We start from the raw sequence: 15,856 nt of genomic DNA, 5'->3' as shown, positions 1-15,856 counted from the left end.
TTTGAAAACTCCCAATCAGGTCAGACACAGAGAGGAGACCTGGTGTGCCTTAGTCCCTGTGTTGTTTCTCTACTGATTAAAGATTACTTCGTGAAAGTTAGAGAAAGGAAAACATGAAATAGGACCAAACAGAATCTGTGGGCAGTGGTGAAAAGTACTTAAGTAAAAATACTTTAAAGTACTACTTAAGTACTTTTATGGGGTAGCTGTACTTTACTTTTTATATTTTTGACAACTTTGACTTTTACTCACTACATTGCTAAAGAAAATAATGTACTTTTTACTCCTTACATTTCCCTGATACCCAAAAAAAGGAAAATGGTCTAATTCACTCACTTATCAAGAGAACATCCCCAGTCATCCATACTGCCTCTGATCTGGCAGATTCACTAAACACAAATGCTTTGTTTGTAAATGATGTGTTGTAGTGTGCCCCTGGCTATCCATAAATTTAAAAAATCAAGAAAATCTTTCCGTCTGGTTTGCCTAATATGAGGAATTTGAAACGATTTATACTTTTACTTTGATACTTAAGTATATTTTAGCGGTTACATTTCCTTAAAGTACATTTAAAACCAAATACTTTTAAACTTTTGCTCAAGTAGTATTTTATTGGGTGATTTTCACTTTCACTTGAGTCATTATCTTTTATGGTATCTTTACTTTTACTCAAGTATGACAAATAGGTACTTTTTCCACCACTGTCTGTGTGTTATGCCCTAAGCTTTTAGAATGAAAAAACCTTCTGATACACTCCTTCCCTCCTTCTATCCATCCAGCCCTATCTCTAACCTCCCTCCTTCCTTCCATCCCACCTTCCTTCCTCCTTCCCTCCCTCTCTCCATCCTTTCACTCTTTCCTCCCTCCATCCTTTCCCTCCTTCCTCCCTCCCTCCCTCCTTCCCTCCCTATTGCCATCCTTTCACTCCTTCCTTCCTTCCTCCATCCTTTCCCTCCTCCCTCCCTCCCTCCCTCCCTCCCTCCCTCCCTCCCTCCCTCCCTCCCTCCCTCTATCCCTTCCCTTCTGCCGTACATCTCTCCTTCCCCCCTTTGTTCACCGTTAGTGCACTGCATGTCCAGGCTGGATCCACCGCAGCAGCCCCACTCCCGTCCGTTGCCACATTGGCCGTCGAGCCCCGATCCTGGGCAGCAGTCCAGACAGCAATCCTCCAGCTTCCCCCGACTCTGGATCTGAACTCCCACCATGCGGCCGGCGATGACCGCCTCAAAGCCCACCACCACCTCCTTCTCCCCCAGCGGGTACACAAACACACCTTGGGGGAGAGGGGCGGGGGGAAGGTGCAAGGGGCATTGAATAAAGGACAACAGACAACAGTTGAAGAACTACATTACAGAAAGACAATTACAGAAGAACAAGACCAAGACTAGATCTGGCTATAGATGTTATGGCTTGATATGTGACTAACCGATTGCTAAGGCCCAAAATCCCCCCATGACATCAGTGTGTGACCTCACCCTCCACAGGTTCGGTGTCTGTGTTGGCGTAGGTGAGATGTGCGGTGATGCCCAGGGAGCAGCCGTTGGCACAGGACTTGATGCAGGAGGCCTTGAGGAGCAGCGGGGCCCACGTGGACCGGTTTCTCAGGCCAACCATTGTCTCTGGATGTGAGGAAGAGAGAAAATCCTTGAGTTCAATGTGTGTGTGTCAGATAGTGTGTGCGTGTGTGCGTGTGTGTGTGTGTGTGTGTGTGTGTGTGTGTGTGTGTGTGTGTGTGTGTGTGTGTGTGTGTGTGTGTGTGTGTGTGTGTGTGTGTGTGTGTGTGTGTGTGTGTGTGTGTGTGTGTGTGCACGCGCGCATTCAAATGGCCTCAGTTTCTAGCCTTATCAAGGGGAAGGATCAGAAGCACAGTATGGAAAGTTCTTCGACCAATTATGTGCTTCTAAATGAGTCTTTCTCTCAATTGATGGAAAGAACATTGGCCTCGAATCAGCTCTGATAATTATTTCAGAATGTCAGCTAAAGGTCCCCACATTTAATGAACCTTGCTGCAGGGCAATTGTGCCAGGCTGGTATAATAAAGAAAAGGTAAACATGTACTGTTTTCACATGAATTACCTGTGTAGCTGTGAGATATATTTATTTACAGCAGCCCCATCTTGCCTTGGGCTTCTACTCTGGTAACCGAGCTATCCCCTCTCTCCACCTGCATAGCAACTGGTTGCAGCAGTGTTGAAGGCCAACTCAATCATTAACAGATTGGTCAACACTCCATGGGCTCCAGGGCAGCATCTTCTCAACGGCAACCTGATGCAAATCCATACTATACAGCTTCACAAGTCTTCCCTGACCACAGAGGAGATAAGAGTGGGTTGTATGATGATAAGATCAGATAAGCTTGTTGGGTTACTGGAACCTCTTAGAAAACCTACGAAACAGGTGCTCCTCGAGAGAATGTTAGTGTGAATAAGAGATCTATTAACAAATAGAAACTATTCTCATCTTGAAAAGACTTACATCTTGTTGTTTGGGACTTTAAACTCACAGGGACGTCCTTCCAGTTTAAACATCACCTTGTTGCTTGCATCAGCACCAAACACAACACAACATGAAATAGGTGAATCAATCTAGGCAGCCATGTTCTTTACGAAAGAAACACAGATGCTGCAAATAAGCCCAGCAGGTCAAAGAAGAACCTAAAACCACACTTCTTAGTGATTGACCTTTTTACCGCTCCTTGAATAAAACAATGTTCTGAGAATCTGGGCTATAACGTGCAGGTGTAATGGTTTCGAATGGTTTAGTGTAAGCGGACTCACAGCTCAGTGAGCAGTAAATTGCGGAGTGCAGACTGTGACTGTTTGCTTTGGTCTGGGTAATGGTCTCTACATCCACCTCTGACTAAGTAGATCAACAGCTTCCATCTGGCTACTGTGCTCTGGAGGGATGGAGGGGGAGCAGCAAATTACATGTCTGTTTGGGAGAAGGGGAGGGCAGAAATATGCCAAACCAGCATTCAACCGCAAACACTCGATAAGAGTAAAACACACAGCAGAAAAGGTTACTTGTTAAATGTAAATGTCTAGATCTTACAATTAAAAGGTCTCGTCATCTTCCATAAAGGACGACTGAATAAATCTGTTTAATATATGTTTTGGCTGAAATGAAAGGGCACCGGTATGTAGATGGCAAACCCATACGGTGCCTTACCTATTTTCTCTCATTAAAAAATGAGAGATCTGATACAACAGGCTGCTTCTCCTGCTGTTTGGGTTCAGGGTTGTTCTATATGAATTAAATCACTTCTGACTTTCACCCCTTCTGATTTAAACAAACATTCCAAACATTTTCACATTTTCGCATATGTTGTAGCTCAGACCCTTTTTGACATCATATGAGGTATTTATGTTGTGCCCGTCATCGGTTGAGACACAGCATACTCTTGAATACAGGGTGGGTGTCATTTCAATCATAGAAGTAGAATTCATAGAATGGACATTTCCATTCAGACCACTACAATTTAGCTGGTACACTATGACATTTAAATTGAGTAGAAACTTGAACTTCCATTTACCAGAAAGATGGCCGCCAGTCCACCCACCATCGAATGTCATCTTGAATGGAAATGTATGTTCTATTATCTATATTTCAGTAAAGGTAATGGGGGATACCTAGTCAGTTGTACAACTGAATGCGTACAACTGAAATGTGTCTTCTGCATTTAACCCAACCCTTATGAATCAGAGGTGCCCGGGGGGCTGCCTTAATCGACATCCAAGTAATCGGTGCCCGGGGGGCAGAGGTTGTTAACTGCCCGGCTCAAGTACAAACCGGCAGGTTTTTTTCCACCTTGCCATCTCAGGGATACGAACCAGTAAACTTTTGATTACTGCCCAACACTCTACAAGGTAGCCAAATAGTCTTCCATAGGAAACGTAAAAGTTTAATTTAAATCAATGAACATTCCCACAACTCATTCTCTGACATTCTCCAACCATAATAATTTTTTTGTGGGGGGGGGGGGGTAGAGCAGCTTTAATATTGCTGCTGGATTGTGGCTTCCATCAATGTAATTGTCTGCATCACTTCCAATCCCCCATATATTAAAAAATATTTATTTACATATGCATACAGTGTATTCGGAAAGTATTCAGACCCCTTCACTTTTCCCACATTTTTTTTACGTTACAACCTTATTCGAAAATTGATTAAATCGTTTTTTCCCCTTATCAATCTACACACAATACCCCATAATGACAAAGCAAAAACAGATTTTTAGAAATGTTTGCAAATGTTTACAAATTTACATATGTAACAGCTGTTGTCGGGAGAAGGAGAAGACCAAGGTGCAGCGTGGTAAGTATTCATAATACTTTTAATAAATACGAATACTTGAAAAAAAAAAAAAAAAAAGACAAACGAACAGTTCTGCAAGGTGCAATACACAAAACAGAAAACAACTACCCACAAACACAGGTGGGAACAGGCTACCTAAGTATGGTTCTCAATCAGAGACAACGATTGACAACTGCCTCTGATTGGGAACCATACCAGGCCAAACACATAGAAAAGGACAACATAGAACAAAACATAGAATGCCCACCCCAACTCAAAATAGAGACATAAAAAGGATCTCTAAGGTCAGGGCGTGACAAAATAAGTATTCAGATCCCATACTCAGTCCTTTGTTGAAGCACCTTTGGCAGCGATTACAGTCGACTCTTCTTGGGTATGACGCTACAAGATTGGCATACCTACATTAGGGTAGTTTCTTCCATTTTTCTCTGCAGATCCTCTCAAGCTCTGTCAGGTTGGATGGGGAGTGTTACTGCACAGCTATTTTCAGGTCTCTCCAGAGATGTTCGATCGGTTTCAAGTCCGGGCTGTGGCTGGGCCACTCAAGGACATTCAAAGACAACTTGCGTTGTCTTGGCTGTGTGTTTAGGGTCGTTGTCCTATTGGAAGGTGAACCTTTGTGCCAGACTGAGGTCCTGAGCACTCTGGAGCAGGTTTTCATCAAGGACCTCTCTTTACTTTGCTCAGTTCATCTTTCCCTCTATTCTGACTAGTCTCCCAGTCCCTGCCGCTGAAAAACATCCCCACAGCGTGATGCTGCCACCACCATGCTTCTCCGCAGGGATGGTGCCAGGTTTCCTCCAGACGTGACACTTGGCATTCAGGACAAAGAGATCTTGGTTTCATCAGACCAGAGAATCTTGTTTCTCGTGATCTGAGAGTCTTAAGGTGCCTTTTGATAAACTCCAAGCGGGCTGTCATGTGCCTTTTAGTGAGGAGTGGCTTCCGTCTGGCCACTCTACCATAAAGGCTTGATTGGTGGAGTGATGAAGAGATGGTTGTCCTTCTGGAAGGTTCTACCATCTCCACAGATTGCTCAATTTGGCCAGGAGGCCAGCTCTAGGATGAGCATTGGTGGTTCCAAACTTCGTTCAATTAAGAATGATGGAGGCCACTGTGTTCTTGGGGACATTCAATGCTGCAGAAATGTTTTGGTACCCTTCCCCAGATCTGTGCCACGACACAATCCTGTTTCGGAGCTCTACGGACAATTCCTTTGACCTCATGGCTTGGTTTTTGCTCTGAAATGGACTGTCAACTGTGGGACCTTATATAGCCAGCTGTGTGTCTTTCTAAATCATGCCCAATCAATTGAATTTACCACAGGTAGACTCCAATCAAGTTGTAGAATCATGTCAAGGATGATCAATGGAAACAGGATGCACCTAAGCTCAATTTTGAGTTTCATAACAAAGGGTCTGAATACTTATTTACATAAGGTATTTTTTTATTTTATTCTAAAAACCTGTTTTCGCTTTGTCAGTATGGGTTATTGTGGGTAGATTGATGAGGGGGGGGGGAATTATTTACTTAATTTTACAAAAAGGCTGTAACGTAACAAAATGTGGAAAAAGTGAATGGGGTCTGAATACTTTCCGAATGCACTGTACATACATATATATACACACATATATATTCCAGTGGGTCAGTAGTTTACATACACTAAGTTGACTGTGCCTTTAAACAGTTTGGAAAATGCCAGAAAATGATGTCATGGCTTTAGAAGCTTCTGATAGGCTAATTGACATCCTTTGAGTCAATTGGAGGTGTATCTGTGGATGTATTTCAAGGCCTACCTTCAAGCTCAGGCCTCTTTGCTTGACATCATGGGAAAATCATAAGAAATCAGCCAAGACCTCAGAAAAAAATTGTAGACCTCCACAAGTCTGGTTCATCCTTGGGAGCAATTTCCAAATGCCTGAAAGCACCACGTTCATCTGTACAAACAATAGTGCGCAAGTATAAACACCATGGGACCACGCAGCCGTCATAACGCTCAGGAAGGAGACGCATTCTGTCTCCTAGAGATGAACGTACTTTGGTGCGAAAAGTGCAAATAAATCCCAGAACAACAGCAAAGGACCTTGTGAAGATGTTGGAGGCAACAGGTACAAAGGTATCAATATCCACAGTAAAACAAGTCCTATATCTACATAACCTGCTCCAAAACCACCATAAAAAAGCCAGACTACGGTTTGCAACTGCACATGGGGACAAAGATCATACTTTTTGGAGAAATGTCCTCTGGTTTGCTGAATCAAAAATAGAACTGTTTGGCCATATATTGAAGCAACATATCAAGACATCAGCCAGGAAGTTAAAGCTTGGTTGCAAATGGGTCTTCCAAATGGACAATGACCCCAAGCATACTTTCAAAGTTGTGGAAAAATGGCTTAAGGACTACAAAGTCAAGGTATTGGAGTGGCCATCACAAAGCCTTGACCTCAATCCTATAGAAAATGTGTGGGCAGAACTGAAAAAGACTGTGCGAGCAAGGAGGCCTACAAACCTGACTTGGTTACACCAGCTCTGTCAGGAGGAATGGGCCAGAATTCACCCAACTTATTGCGGGAAGCTTGTGGAAGGCTACCCGAATCGTTTGACCCAAGTTAAACAATTTAAAGGCAATGCTACCAAATAATAATTGAGTGTATGTAAACTTCTGACCCACTGGGAATGTGATGAAAGAAATAAAAGCTGAAATTAATCATTCTCTCTACTATTATTCTGGCATTTCACATACTTAAAATAAAGTGGTGATCCTAATTGACCTAAGACAGGGACTTTTTACTCGGATTAAATGTCAGGAATTGTGAGAGTTTAAATGTATTTGGCTAAGGTGTATGTAAACTTCTGACTTCAACTGTACGTATATATACAGTAGCAGTCAAAAGTTTGGACACACCTACTCATTCAAGGGTTTTTATTTATTTTTACTATTTTCTACATTGTATAATAACAGTGAATACATCAAAACTATGAAATAACACATTTGGAATCATGTAGTAACAAATAGATCTTATATTTGAGATTCTTCAAAGTAGCCACCCTTGATGACAGCTTTGCACACGCGTGGCATTCTCTCAACCAGCTTCACCTGAAATGCTTTTCCAACAGTCTTGAAGAAGTTCCCACATATGCTGAGCACTTGTTGGCAGAATTTCCTTCACTCTGCGGTCCGAACCACATGTGGAGATCATCTGTTTACCTACTCTGCGTCTCACAAAGACACAGCAGTTGGAACCAAAAATCTCAAATTTGGACTCATCAGACCAAAGGACAGATTTCCACCAGTCTAATGTCCATTGCTCGTGTTTCTTGGCCCAAGCAAGTCTCTTCTTCTAATTGGTGTCCTTTTAGTAGTGGTTTCTTTGCAGAAATTCGAGCATAAAAGCCTAATGCACGTAGTCTCCTCTGAACAGTTGATGTTGTGATGTGTCTCTTACTTGAACTCTGTGAAGCATTTATTTGGACTGAAATTTCTGAGGCTGGTAACTCTAATGAACTTATCCTCTGCAGCAGAGGTAACTCTGGGTATTCATTTCCTGTGGCGGTCCTCATGAGAGCCAGTTTCATCATAGCGCTTGATGGTTTGTGCGATTGCACTTGAAGAAACGTTCAAAGTTCTTGAAATGTTCCGCATTGACTGACCTTCATGTCTTAATGTCACGTTCCTGACCTGTTTTCTGTTGTTTTGTATGTGTTTAGTTGGTCAGGGCGTGAGTTGGGGTGGGCATTCTATGTGTTGTGTTTATATGTTGGGTTTAATGTGTTGCCTGATATGGTTCTTAATTAAAGGCAGGTGTTTGACGTTTCCTCTGATTGAGAACCATATTAAGGTAGGCTGGTTTCACTGTTTGTTTGTGGGTGATTGTCTTCCGTGTCTGTATGTATGTTCGCACCACACGGGACTGTAGCGTTTGTTTGTAGTCTGTACCTGTTCGTGCGTTCTTCGTGTATTTGTAAGTTCTCATGTTTTAGGTCAGTGTACGTCGTTTATTTGTTTTGTAGTTTGTTAAAGAGTTTTCGTGTTTCGTCGTTCTGTTAATAAATATTCATTATGTATTCATCACCCGCTGCGCCTTGGTCCGCTCATTCACCACAAGAAAACCGTTACACTTAAAGTAATGATGGACTGTCGTTTCTCTTTGCTTATTTGAGCTGTTCTTGCCATAATATGGACTTGGTCTTTTACCAAATAGGGCTATCTTCTGTAAACCACCCCTACCTTGTCACAACACAACTGATTGGCTCAAACCCATTAAGAAGGAAAGAAATTAGGCCTCCCGGGTGGCGCAGTGGTCTAGGGCACTGCATCGCAGTGCTAACTGCGCCACCAGAGTCTCTGGGTTCGCCCCCAGGCTCTGTCGCAGCCGGCCGCGACCGGGAGGTCCGTGGGGCAACGCACAATTGGGCTAGCGTCGTCCGGGTTAGGGAGGGTTTGGCCGGTAGGGATTTCCTTGTCTCATCGCGCTCCAGCGACTCCTGTGGCGGGCTGGGCGCAGTGCGTGCTAACCAAGGGGGCCAGGTGCACGGTGTTTCCTCCGACACATTGGTGCGGCTGGCTTCCGGGTTGGAGGCGCGCTGTGTTAAAGAAGCAGTGCGGCTTGGTTGGGTTGTGCCTCGGAGGACGCATGGCTTTCGACCTTCGTCTCTCCCGAGCCCGTACGGGAGTTGTAGCGATGAGACAAGATAGTAATTACTAGCGATTGGATACCACGAAAATTGGGGAGAAAAGGGGAGATTTTTTTTTTTTTTTAAATATAAAAAAAAAAGAAGGAAAGAAATTCCATAAATTAACTTTTACCAAGGCATGAGGTAGTCGCCTTGAAATGCATTCAAGGCGACTACCTCATGAAGCTGGTTGAGAGAATGCCAAGAGTGTGCATCTTTTTAAGATATATTTTACCACCCCTCCCCTAATTGGAGTAAACTAATGAACATCGACACTTCGGCTTCTACTTTCAGCTTATACTTACTATATACATTTTACGGACGCAATGTCTTTTACAATAGTTATCTTTTGTTTGTTTTTTCTCCTGTCCTTCCTCTACCCTCTAACCCTCCAATCTATTTCTGATGACCATCCAGTTTAATTTCTATTTGCCATATATTTTTAACTGTGCTGTTTCACAATAGTTCTGAACCTATATACATTTTTACATACACAGTATATTTGACATGAGTTATCTTGTTGTTATTTGTACCACCCTTCAGCTCCACTCAACTCCTCTTAACACCATCCATATTGGATTTCTATTTGCCATATCTTTTTAATCTGTGCTGTGATGTTTTACAACAGTTCTGAACCTTTCTATTCTCATAGTCTCTACAGATTGTAAATTAAAGATAACATTTTTTTCTAAAAGTATTATTATATTATTGATCGATTGACTATGACTTTTCAAATCACCCAGTAGTGCTATCTGCAGAGTTAGCTTCAGGTAAATGTTGCAATTCTTCAGCCATTCCTGGACCTACAACCAAAAACAAGCTACTGTACATATCTAATGATTCTGCCTCTGCAGCAAAATCTGCAGAGCTGGGATGAATGTATCCCCCATATATATAACATTCAATTAGTAACAATAATTTTGTATAATAATTTAAATAGTTTTGAATCCGGCATTGTTTTGCATGTGTGTTCTACAATCATCTTTGTGTTACCAAATGAAAGTTAAAATGTCCATTATATTCACATTTTAGTACATCAGTGGTGTAAAGTACTTAAGTAAAAATAACTACTTCAGTTGTTTTTTGGGGGGGGGGGTATCTGTTCTTTATTTTACTATTTACGTTTCACCCAACTTTTACTTTAACTTCACTACATTCCTAAAGAAAAGAATGTACTTTTTACTTGATACCTTTTCCCTGATCCCCAAGAGTACTTGTTGCATTTTGACAGGAAAATTTTCCAATTCACGCATTTATCAAGAGAACATGCCTGGTCGTTCCTACGGCCTCTGATCTGGCAGATTCACTATACACAAATGCTTATTTGTAAATTATGTCAGAGTGTTGGAGTGGCCCCTTGCTATCCGTCAATTTAAAATTAAAATTAAAAATTGTGCCGTCTGGTTTGCTTAATATAAGGAATTTGAAATTATTTATACTTTTTTTTTTTTTTAGGGGTGGATCAGCTTAGTATTGCGGAAAGAATGAAAATTTATACTTTTATACTTATTTATACTTTTAATACTTCAGTATATTTTAGCATTTCCATACACTTTTGATACTTAAGTATATTTAAAACCAAATACTTTTAGACTTTTACTCAAGTAGAATTTTACTGGGTGACTTTCACTTTTACTTGAGTCGTTTTCTATTAAGGTATCTTTACTTTTACTCAAGTATGACAATTGAGTACCGTTTCCACCACTGACATTTATCAGCCTATACATGACACCCACCTGTATTCTAAAGTATGCTGTGTCTGAAGACAGGCACAACACAAACACCTCAGATGATGTCTGTCACGTTCCTGACCTGTTTTCCTTTGTTTTGTATTCATTTTAGTTGGTCAGGGCGTGAGTTGGGTGGGTTTGTCTATGTTTGTATTTCTATGTGGGGTTTTTGTGTTCGGCCTGGTATGATTCTCAATTAGAGACAGGTGTGTATTGTTTGTCTCTAATTGAGAGTCATACAAAGGCAGCCAGGGTTTCACTGGTGTTTTGTGGGTGTTTGTTCCTGTGTCCTCACAGGACAGTTGAAGGTTAGTCACGTTTGTTGTTTTGTAGTTTGTAGTGTCTTGTTTGCTGTTTGTTCATTAAAAGATGGCTTATTTCCCTCAATCCGCATCTTGGTCCTATCCATGCTCCTCCTCGTTAAAGGGGGAGAACAACATTGACTGCCTTTACAGAAACACCCACCACAACAGGACCAAGCGGATTGAGGAGAGAGAACAAGAACTAAAGCAATGGAGAGAAGAGGAATGGAGTTGGGAGCAAATTTTCAATGGAGAAGGACCCTGGGCTAAGGTGGGAGAGAATCGCCGCTCTCGGGAGGAGAAGAAGGCAGCCACAGCCCAGGAGCGCAGGTATGAGGGTACGCGGCTAGCACGGAAGCCCGAGAGGCTCACCCAAAAATTTCTTGGGGGGGGGCTAAAGGGGAGTGTGGCGAAGCCGGGTTGGATACCTGAGCCAACTCCCCGGGCTTGCCGTGGAGTAAGAGGGCGTCGTACTGGTCAGACACCGTGTTATGCGGTGAAGCGCACGGTGTCCCCAGTACGCGTGCTTAGCCCAGTGCGGGCTATTCCACCTTGCCGCACTGGGAGGGCTAGGTTGGGCATCGAGCCGGATGCCATGAAGCCGGCCCAACGTATCTGGCCTCCAGTACGTCTCCTCGGGCCGGCGTACATGGCACCAGCCTTACAGGTGGTGTCCCCGGTTCGCCTGCATAGCCCAGTGCGGGCTATTCCACCTCGCCGCACTGGCAGGGCTACGGGGTCCATTCAACCTGGTAAGGTTGGGGAGGCTCGGTGCTCAAGAGCACGTGTCCTCCTTCACGGTCCGGTATATCCGGCGCCACCTTCCCACCCCAGCTCAGTACCACCAGTGCCTACACCACGCACCAGGCTTCCAGTGCATCTCCAGAGCCCTGTTCCTCTTCCACGTACTCTCCCTATGGTGCGTGTCTCCAGCCCGGTGCCTCCAGTTCCGGCACCACGCACCAAGCCTCCTGTGCGTCTCCAGAGCCCTGGACGCACTGTTCCTTCTCCCCGCACTCGCCCTGAGGTGCGTGCCCTCAGCCCGGTACCTCCAGTTCCGGTACCACGCACCAGGCCTAGAGTGCGTCTCAGCCGGCCAGAGTCTGCCGTCTGCCCAGCGGTGCCTGAACGGCCCGTCTGCCCAGCTCCGTCTGAGCCATCTGTCTGCCCAGCGCCGTCTGAGCCATCTGTCTGCCCAGCGCCGTCTGAGCCATCTGTCTGCCCAGCGCCGTCTGAGCCATCTGTTTGCCCAGCGCCGTCTGAGCCATCTGTCTGCCCAGCGCCGTCTGAGCCATCTGTCTGCCCAGCGCCGTCTGAGCCATCTGTCTGCCCAGCGCCGTCTGAGCCATCTGTCTGCCCAGCGCCATCTGAGTCATCCGTCTGCCACGAGCCATTAGAGCCGCCCGTCTGTCCCGAGCCAGTAGAGCCGTCCGTCAGTCAGGAGCCGCTAGAGCCGTCCGCCAGTCAGGATCTGCCAGAGACGCCCGCCAGTCAGGATCTGCCAGAGACGCCCGCCAGTCAGGATCTGCCAGAGACGCCCGCCAGTCAGGATCTGCCAGAGACGCCCGCCAGTCAGGAGCTGCCAGAGACGCCCGCCAGTCAGGAGCTGCCAGAGACGCCCGCCAGTCAGGAGCTGCCAGAGACGCCCGCCAGTCAGGAGCTGCCAGAGACGTCCGACAGTCCGGAGCTGCCGTACAGTCCGGAGCTGCCGTACAGTCCGGAGCTGCCGTACAGTCCGGAGCTGCCCTACAGTCCGGAGCTGCCACTCAGCCCGGACCTGCCGGAGTCCCTCAGCCAGGACCTGCTGGAGTCCCTCAGCCAGGACCTGCTGGAGTCCCTCAGCCAGGACCTGCTGCCCCTTATCCCGGTGTTGCCCCTTGTCCCGGTGCTGCCCCTTGTCCCGGTGCTGCCCCTTGTCCCGGTGCTGCCCCTTGTCCCGGTGCTGCCCCTTGTCCCGGTGCTGCTCCTTGTCCCGGTGCTGCCCCTTGTCCCGGTGCTGCCCCTTGTCCCGGTGCTGCCCCTTGTCCCGGTGCTGCCCCTTGTCCCGGTGCTGCCCCTTATCCCGGTGCTGCCCCTTGTCCCGGTGCTGCCCCTTGTCCCGGTGCTGCCCCTTATCCCGGTGCTGCCCCTTATCCCGGTGCTGCCCCTTCATTTAGGTGGGGTTAGTGGGAGGGTGGTCATTGGGAGGGGGATAAAGAAGCGGGGATTGATTATGGTGGGGTGGGGACCTCGTCCACCGCCAGAGCCGCCACCGTGGACAGACGCCCACCCAGACCCTCCCCTAGACTTTGTGCTGGTGCGCCCGGAGTTCGCACCTTAAGGGGGGGGTTCTGTCACGTTCCTGACCTGTTTTCCTTTGTTTTGTATTCATTTTAGTTGGTCAGGGCGTGAGTTGGGTGGGTTTGTCTATGTTTGTATTTCTATGTGGGGTTTTTGTGTTCGGCCTGGTATGATTCTCAATTAGAGACAGGTGTGTATTGTTTGTCTCTAATTGAGAGTCATACAAAGGCAGCCAGGGTTTCACTGGTGTTTTGTGGGTGTTTGTTCCTGTGTCCTCACAGGACAGTTGAAGGTTAGTCACGTTTGTTGTTTTGTAGTTTGTAGTGTCTTGTTTGCTGTTTGTTCATTAAAAGATGGCTTATTTCCCTCAATCCGCATCTTGGTCCTATCCATGCTCCTCCTCGTTAAAGGGGGAGAACAACATTGACTGCCTTTACAATGTCAAATAGGGTCTGAACTACAACATATATGAACACCATTTTTTTGGTTGGATTTATGCGTTTTTTATATTGACTGAAAGGTTAAAAAAAATAACGCAATTTTTATTTAAAAAACATTTTTCAATAAATGTTTTAATAGTTTGACAATCCGGTTTGCAAGCTTTCAAATGATGTCAAACGCAATTATTTACATGTTTAATTATAAAGACATTGATTTATTTTATTTAACTAGGCAAGTCAGTTAAGAACAAATTCTTATTTACAATGACAGCCTACCCTAACCCGGACGACGCTGAGCCAATTGTGCACCGCCCTGTGAGACTCCCAATCACAGCCGGTTGTGATACAGCCTGGAATCAAACCAGGGTCTGTAGTGATGCCTCTAGAACTGAGATGCAGTGCCTTAGACCGCTGCGCCACTCAGGAGGATGGGGTATGCAAAAACTTTGAGCACCTCTATCTCCTCAGTGGTGTAAAGCACTTAAGTAGTACTTAAAAGTATTTTTACTTGAGTAGTTGTTTGGGGTATCTGTACTTTACTTTACTATTTATATTTTTTGACAACTTTTACTTTTACTCCACTACATTTCGAAAGAAAATAATGTACTTTTTACTCCAGACATTTTTCCTGACACCCCAAAGTACTTGTTACATTCCGAATGCTTAGCAGGACAGGAAAATCGTCCAAATCACACACTTATCAGGATAACATCCCTGGTCCTCCCTACTGCCTTTGATCTGAAGGACTCACTAAACACAAATGCTGCATTTGTAAATTATTGTCTAAGTGTTGGAGTGTGCCTCTGGCTATCCATGAATAAATAAAAATCAAGAAAATCAATTACATTTACTTTTGATACTTAAGTGTACTTAAAAACAAATACTTTTAGACTTTTACTCAAGTAGTATTTTTAATGTACATTTTATTCAAGTATGACAATTGGATACTGTTTAACACCACTGTATCACCTGAATGTTTTGGCATTTAGGTTAAAAAAGAATTACTTTCTGACCACTTCTACAATGGGCAAACGTGTATGGAAGGTTTCTTTCAATTCAAAAGGGGTGCAGTCAGAAAGTGGTTGAAATCATATGGAATGACAGGAGTGTGTGAGTGTGTGTGGGGGGGGGGGGTTGCTGTATCATCATCAAATTATTTTTGCAAATGCAAATACCTTAAACTGAAGATCATTGTAAGCCTACATAAGAATACATAAGTGCATAAGCCCCAAACAAAACTCAGTGCAGACAGGCTAAACATGACACAGCATTGAGCTGCCCATTCTTTTTTTACTGTTGAAAGTGGCTGCAAGAGATATACACAGTGAGTGTAGCCCTACTGCAGGCTATTTGCGTTAATAAAACCCATTTGATAAAATGCTAAATCAATAGATTTCCATGCATTTACTTACCGGTCTTTCTGCTTCTCTGTGGTCACCGCGGTCCCGTTGTTTCTCTCCGGTACCTCTTGCTGGTCAGCATCACTCCATCCCACTTCTGTCTCCTTCTTCCGTTGTTAACCCCGCTCGGGTTTTTACCGTTAAAGGACGGACCCTGTTCTCCTCAGTGCCTATTTACCCACGCGCGCACGCGCAATACGGACGGTGCAGAGCGTGCGCGTGCGTCGACACACACACACACACACACACACACACACACACACTGTTGCTCATCTCTGAGTGAGTCGCTCCCTTTTACTGTAAGGAGAACTATAATGATTGACGAGGATTCATTGACAGGGAAGACATTGTTATAACAATAAATAACACTATTCTTATTCATTCAGAATAATGCTTATTCATTCAGTATTAGTGTATTATATGGATTACATTGTGGCTTTGAAGTTATACAGGTATAGTCCTCAGTAAATTATGCAAAGATTAACATACTGTATGTGTCTGCTATTGATTTAGAATCAATCCTACATATCCATCCCTACATGTCACCATTGTAAACCATACTGCCCCTGGACCAGTTGCTTTGGTGGACATAATTCGCTGTCTGTTCCGTGTCCAGGCAATTGGCTCTGACCATAGCCCATAACTCAAGATAATGGCTGATTGAGCCAGGAGAGAGCAGATCATCTGAGTCGGTCTGCCTTGCCTCTCCTCAACAG

The 15,856-nt window shown here is 44.7% G+C and overlaps 1 protein-coding gene across 1 annotated transcript in view; it reads right to left on the bottom strand.

The window, feature by feature from the left end:
- vwa5b2 (von Willebrand factor A domain containing 5B2) overlaps positions 1-15,291 on the bottom strand; it is a 33,932-nt gene extending 18,641 nt beyond the window's left edge. The window contains exons 1-3 of the mRNA XM_055884071.1: positions 15,153-15,291; positions 1,476-1,619; positions 1,058-1,273 (exon numbers count right to left, since the gene is read on the bottom strand). Coding sequence (XP_055740046.1) covers positions 1,058-1,273; positions 1,476-1,614 — 355 coding nt within the window. The 5' untranslated portion in view covers positions 1,615-1,619; positions 15,153-15,291. The remainder of the gene's footprint in view (positions 1-1,057; positions 1,274-1,475; positions 1,620-15,152) is intronic.
- Positions 15,292-15,856: the final 565 nt, after the last annotated feature.

The sequence above is a fragment of the Salvelinus fontinalis genome, chromosome 26 (assembly GCF_029448725.1).
Source record: "Salvelinus fontinalis isolate EN_2023a chromosome 26, ASM2944872v1, whole genome shotgun sequence".
NCBI classification, from domain to species: domain Eukaryota; kingdom Metazoa; phylum Chordata; class Actinopteri; order Salmoniformes; family Salmonidae; genus Salvelinus; species Salvelinus fontinalis.
This window is presented reverse-complemented; position numbering and strand designations above follow the sequence as displayed.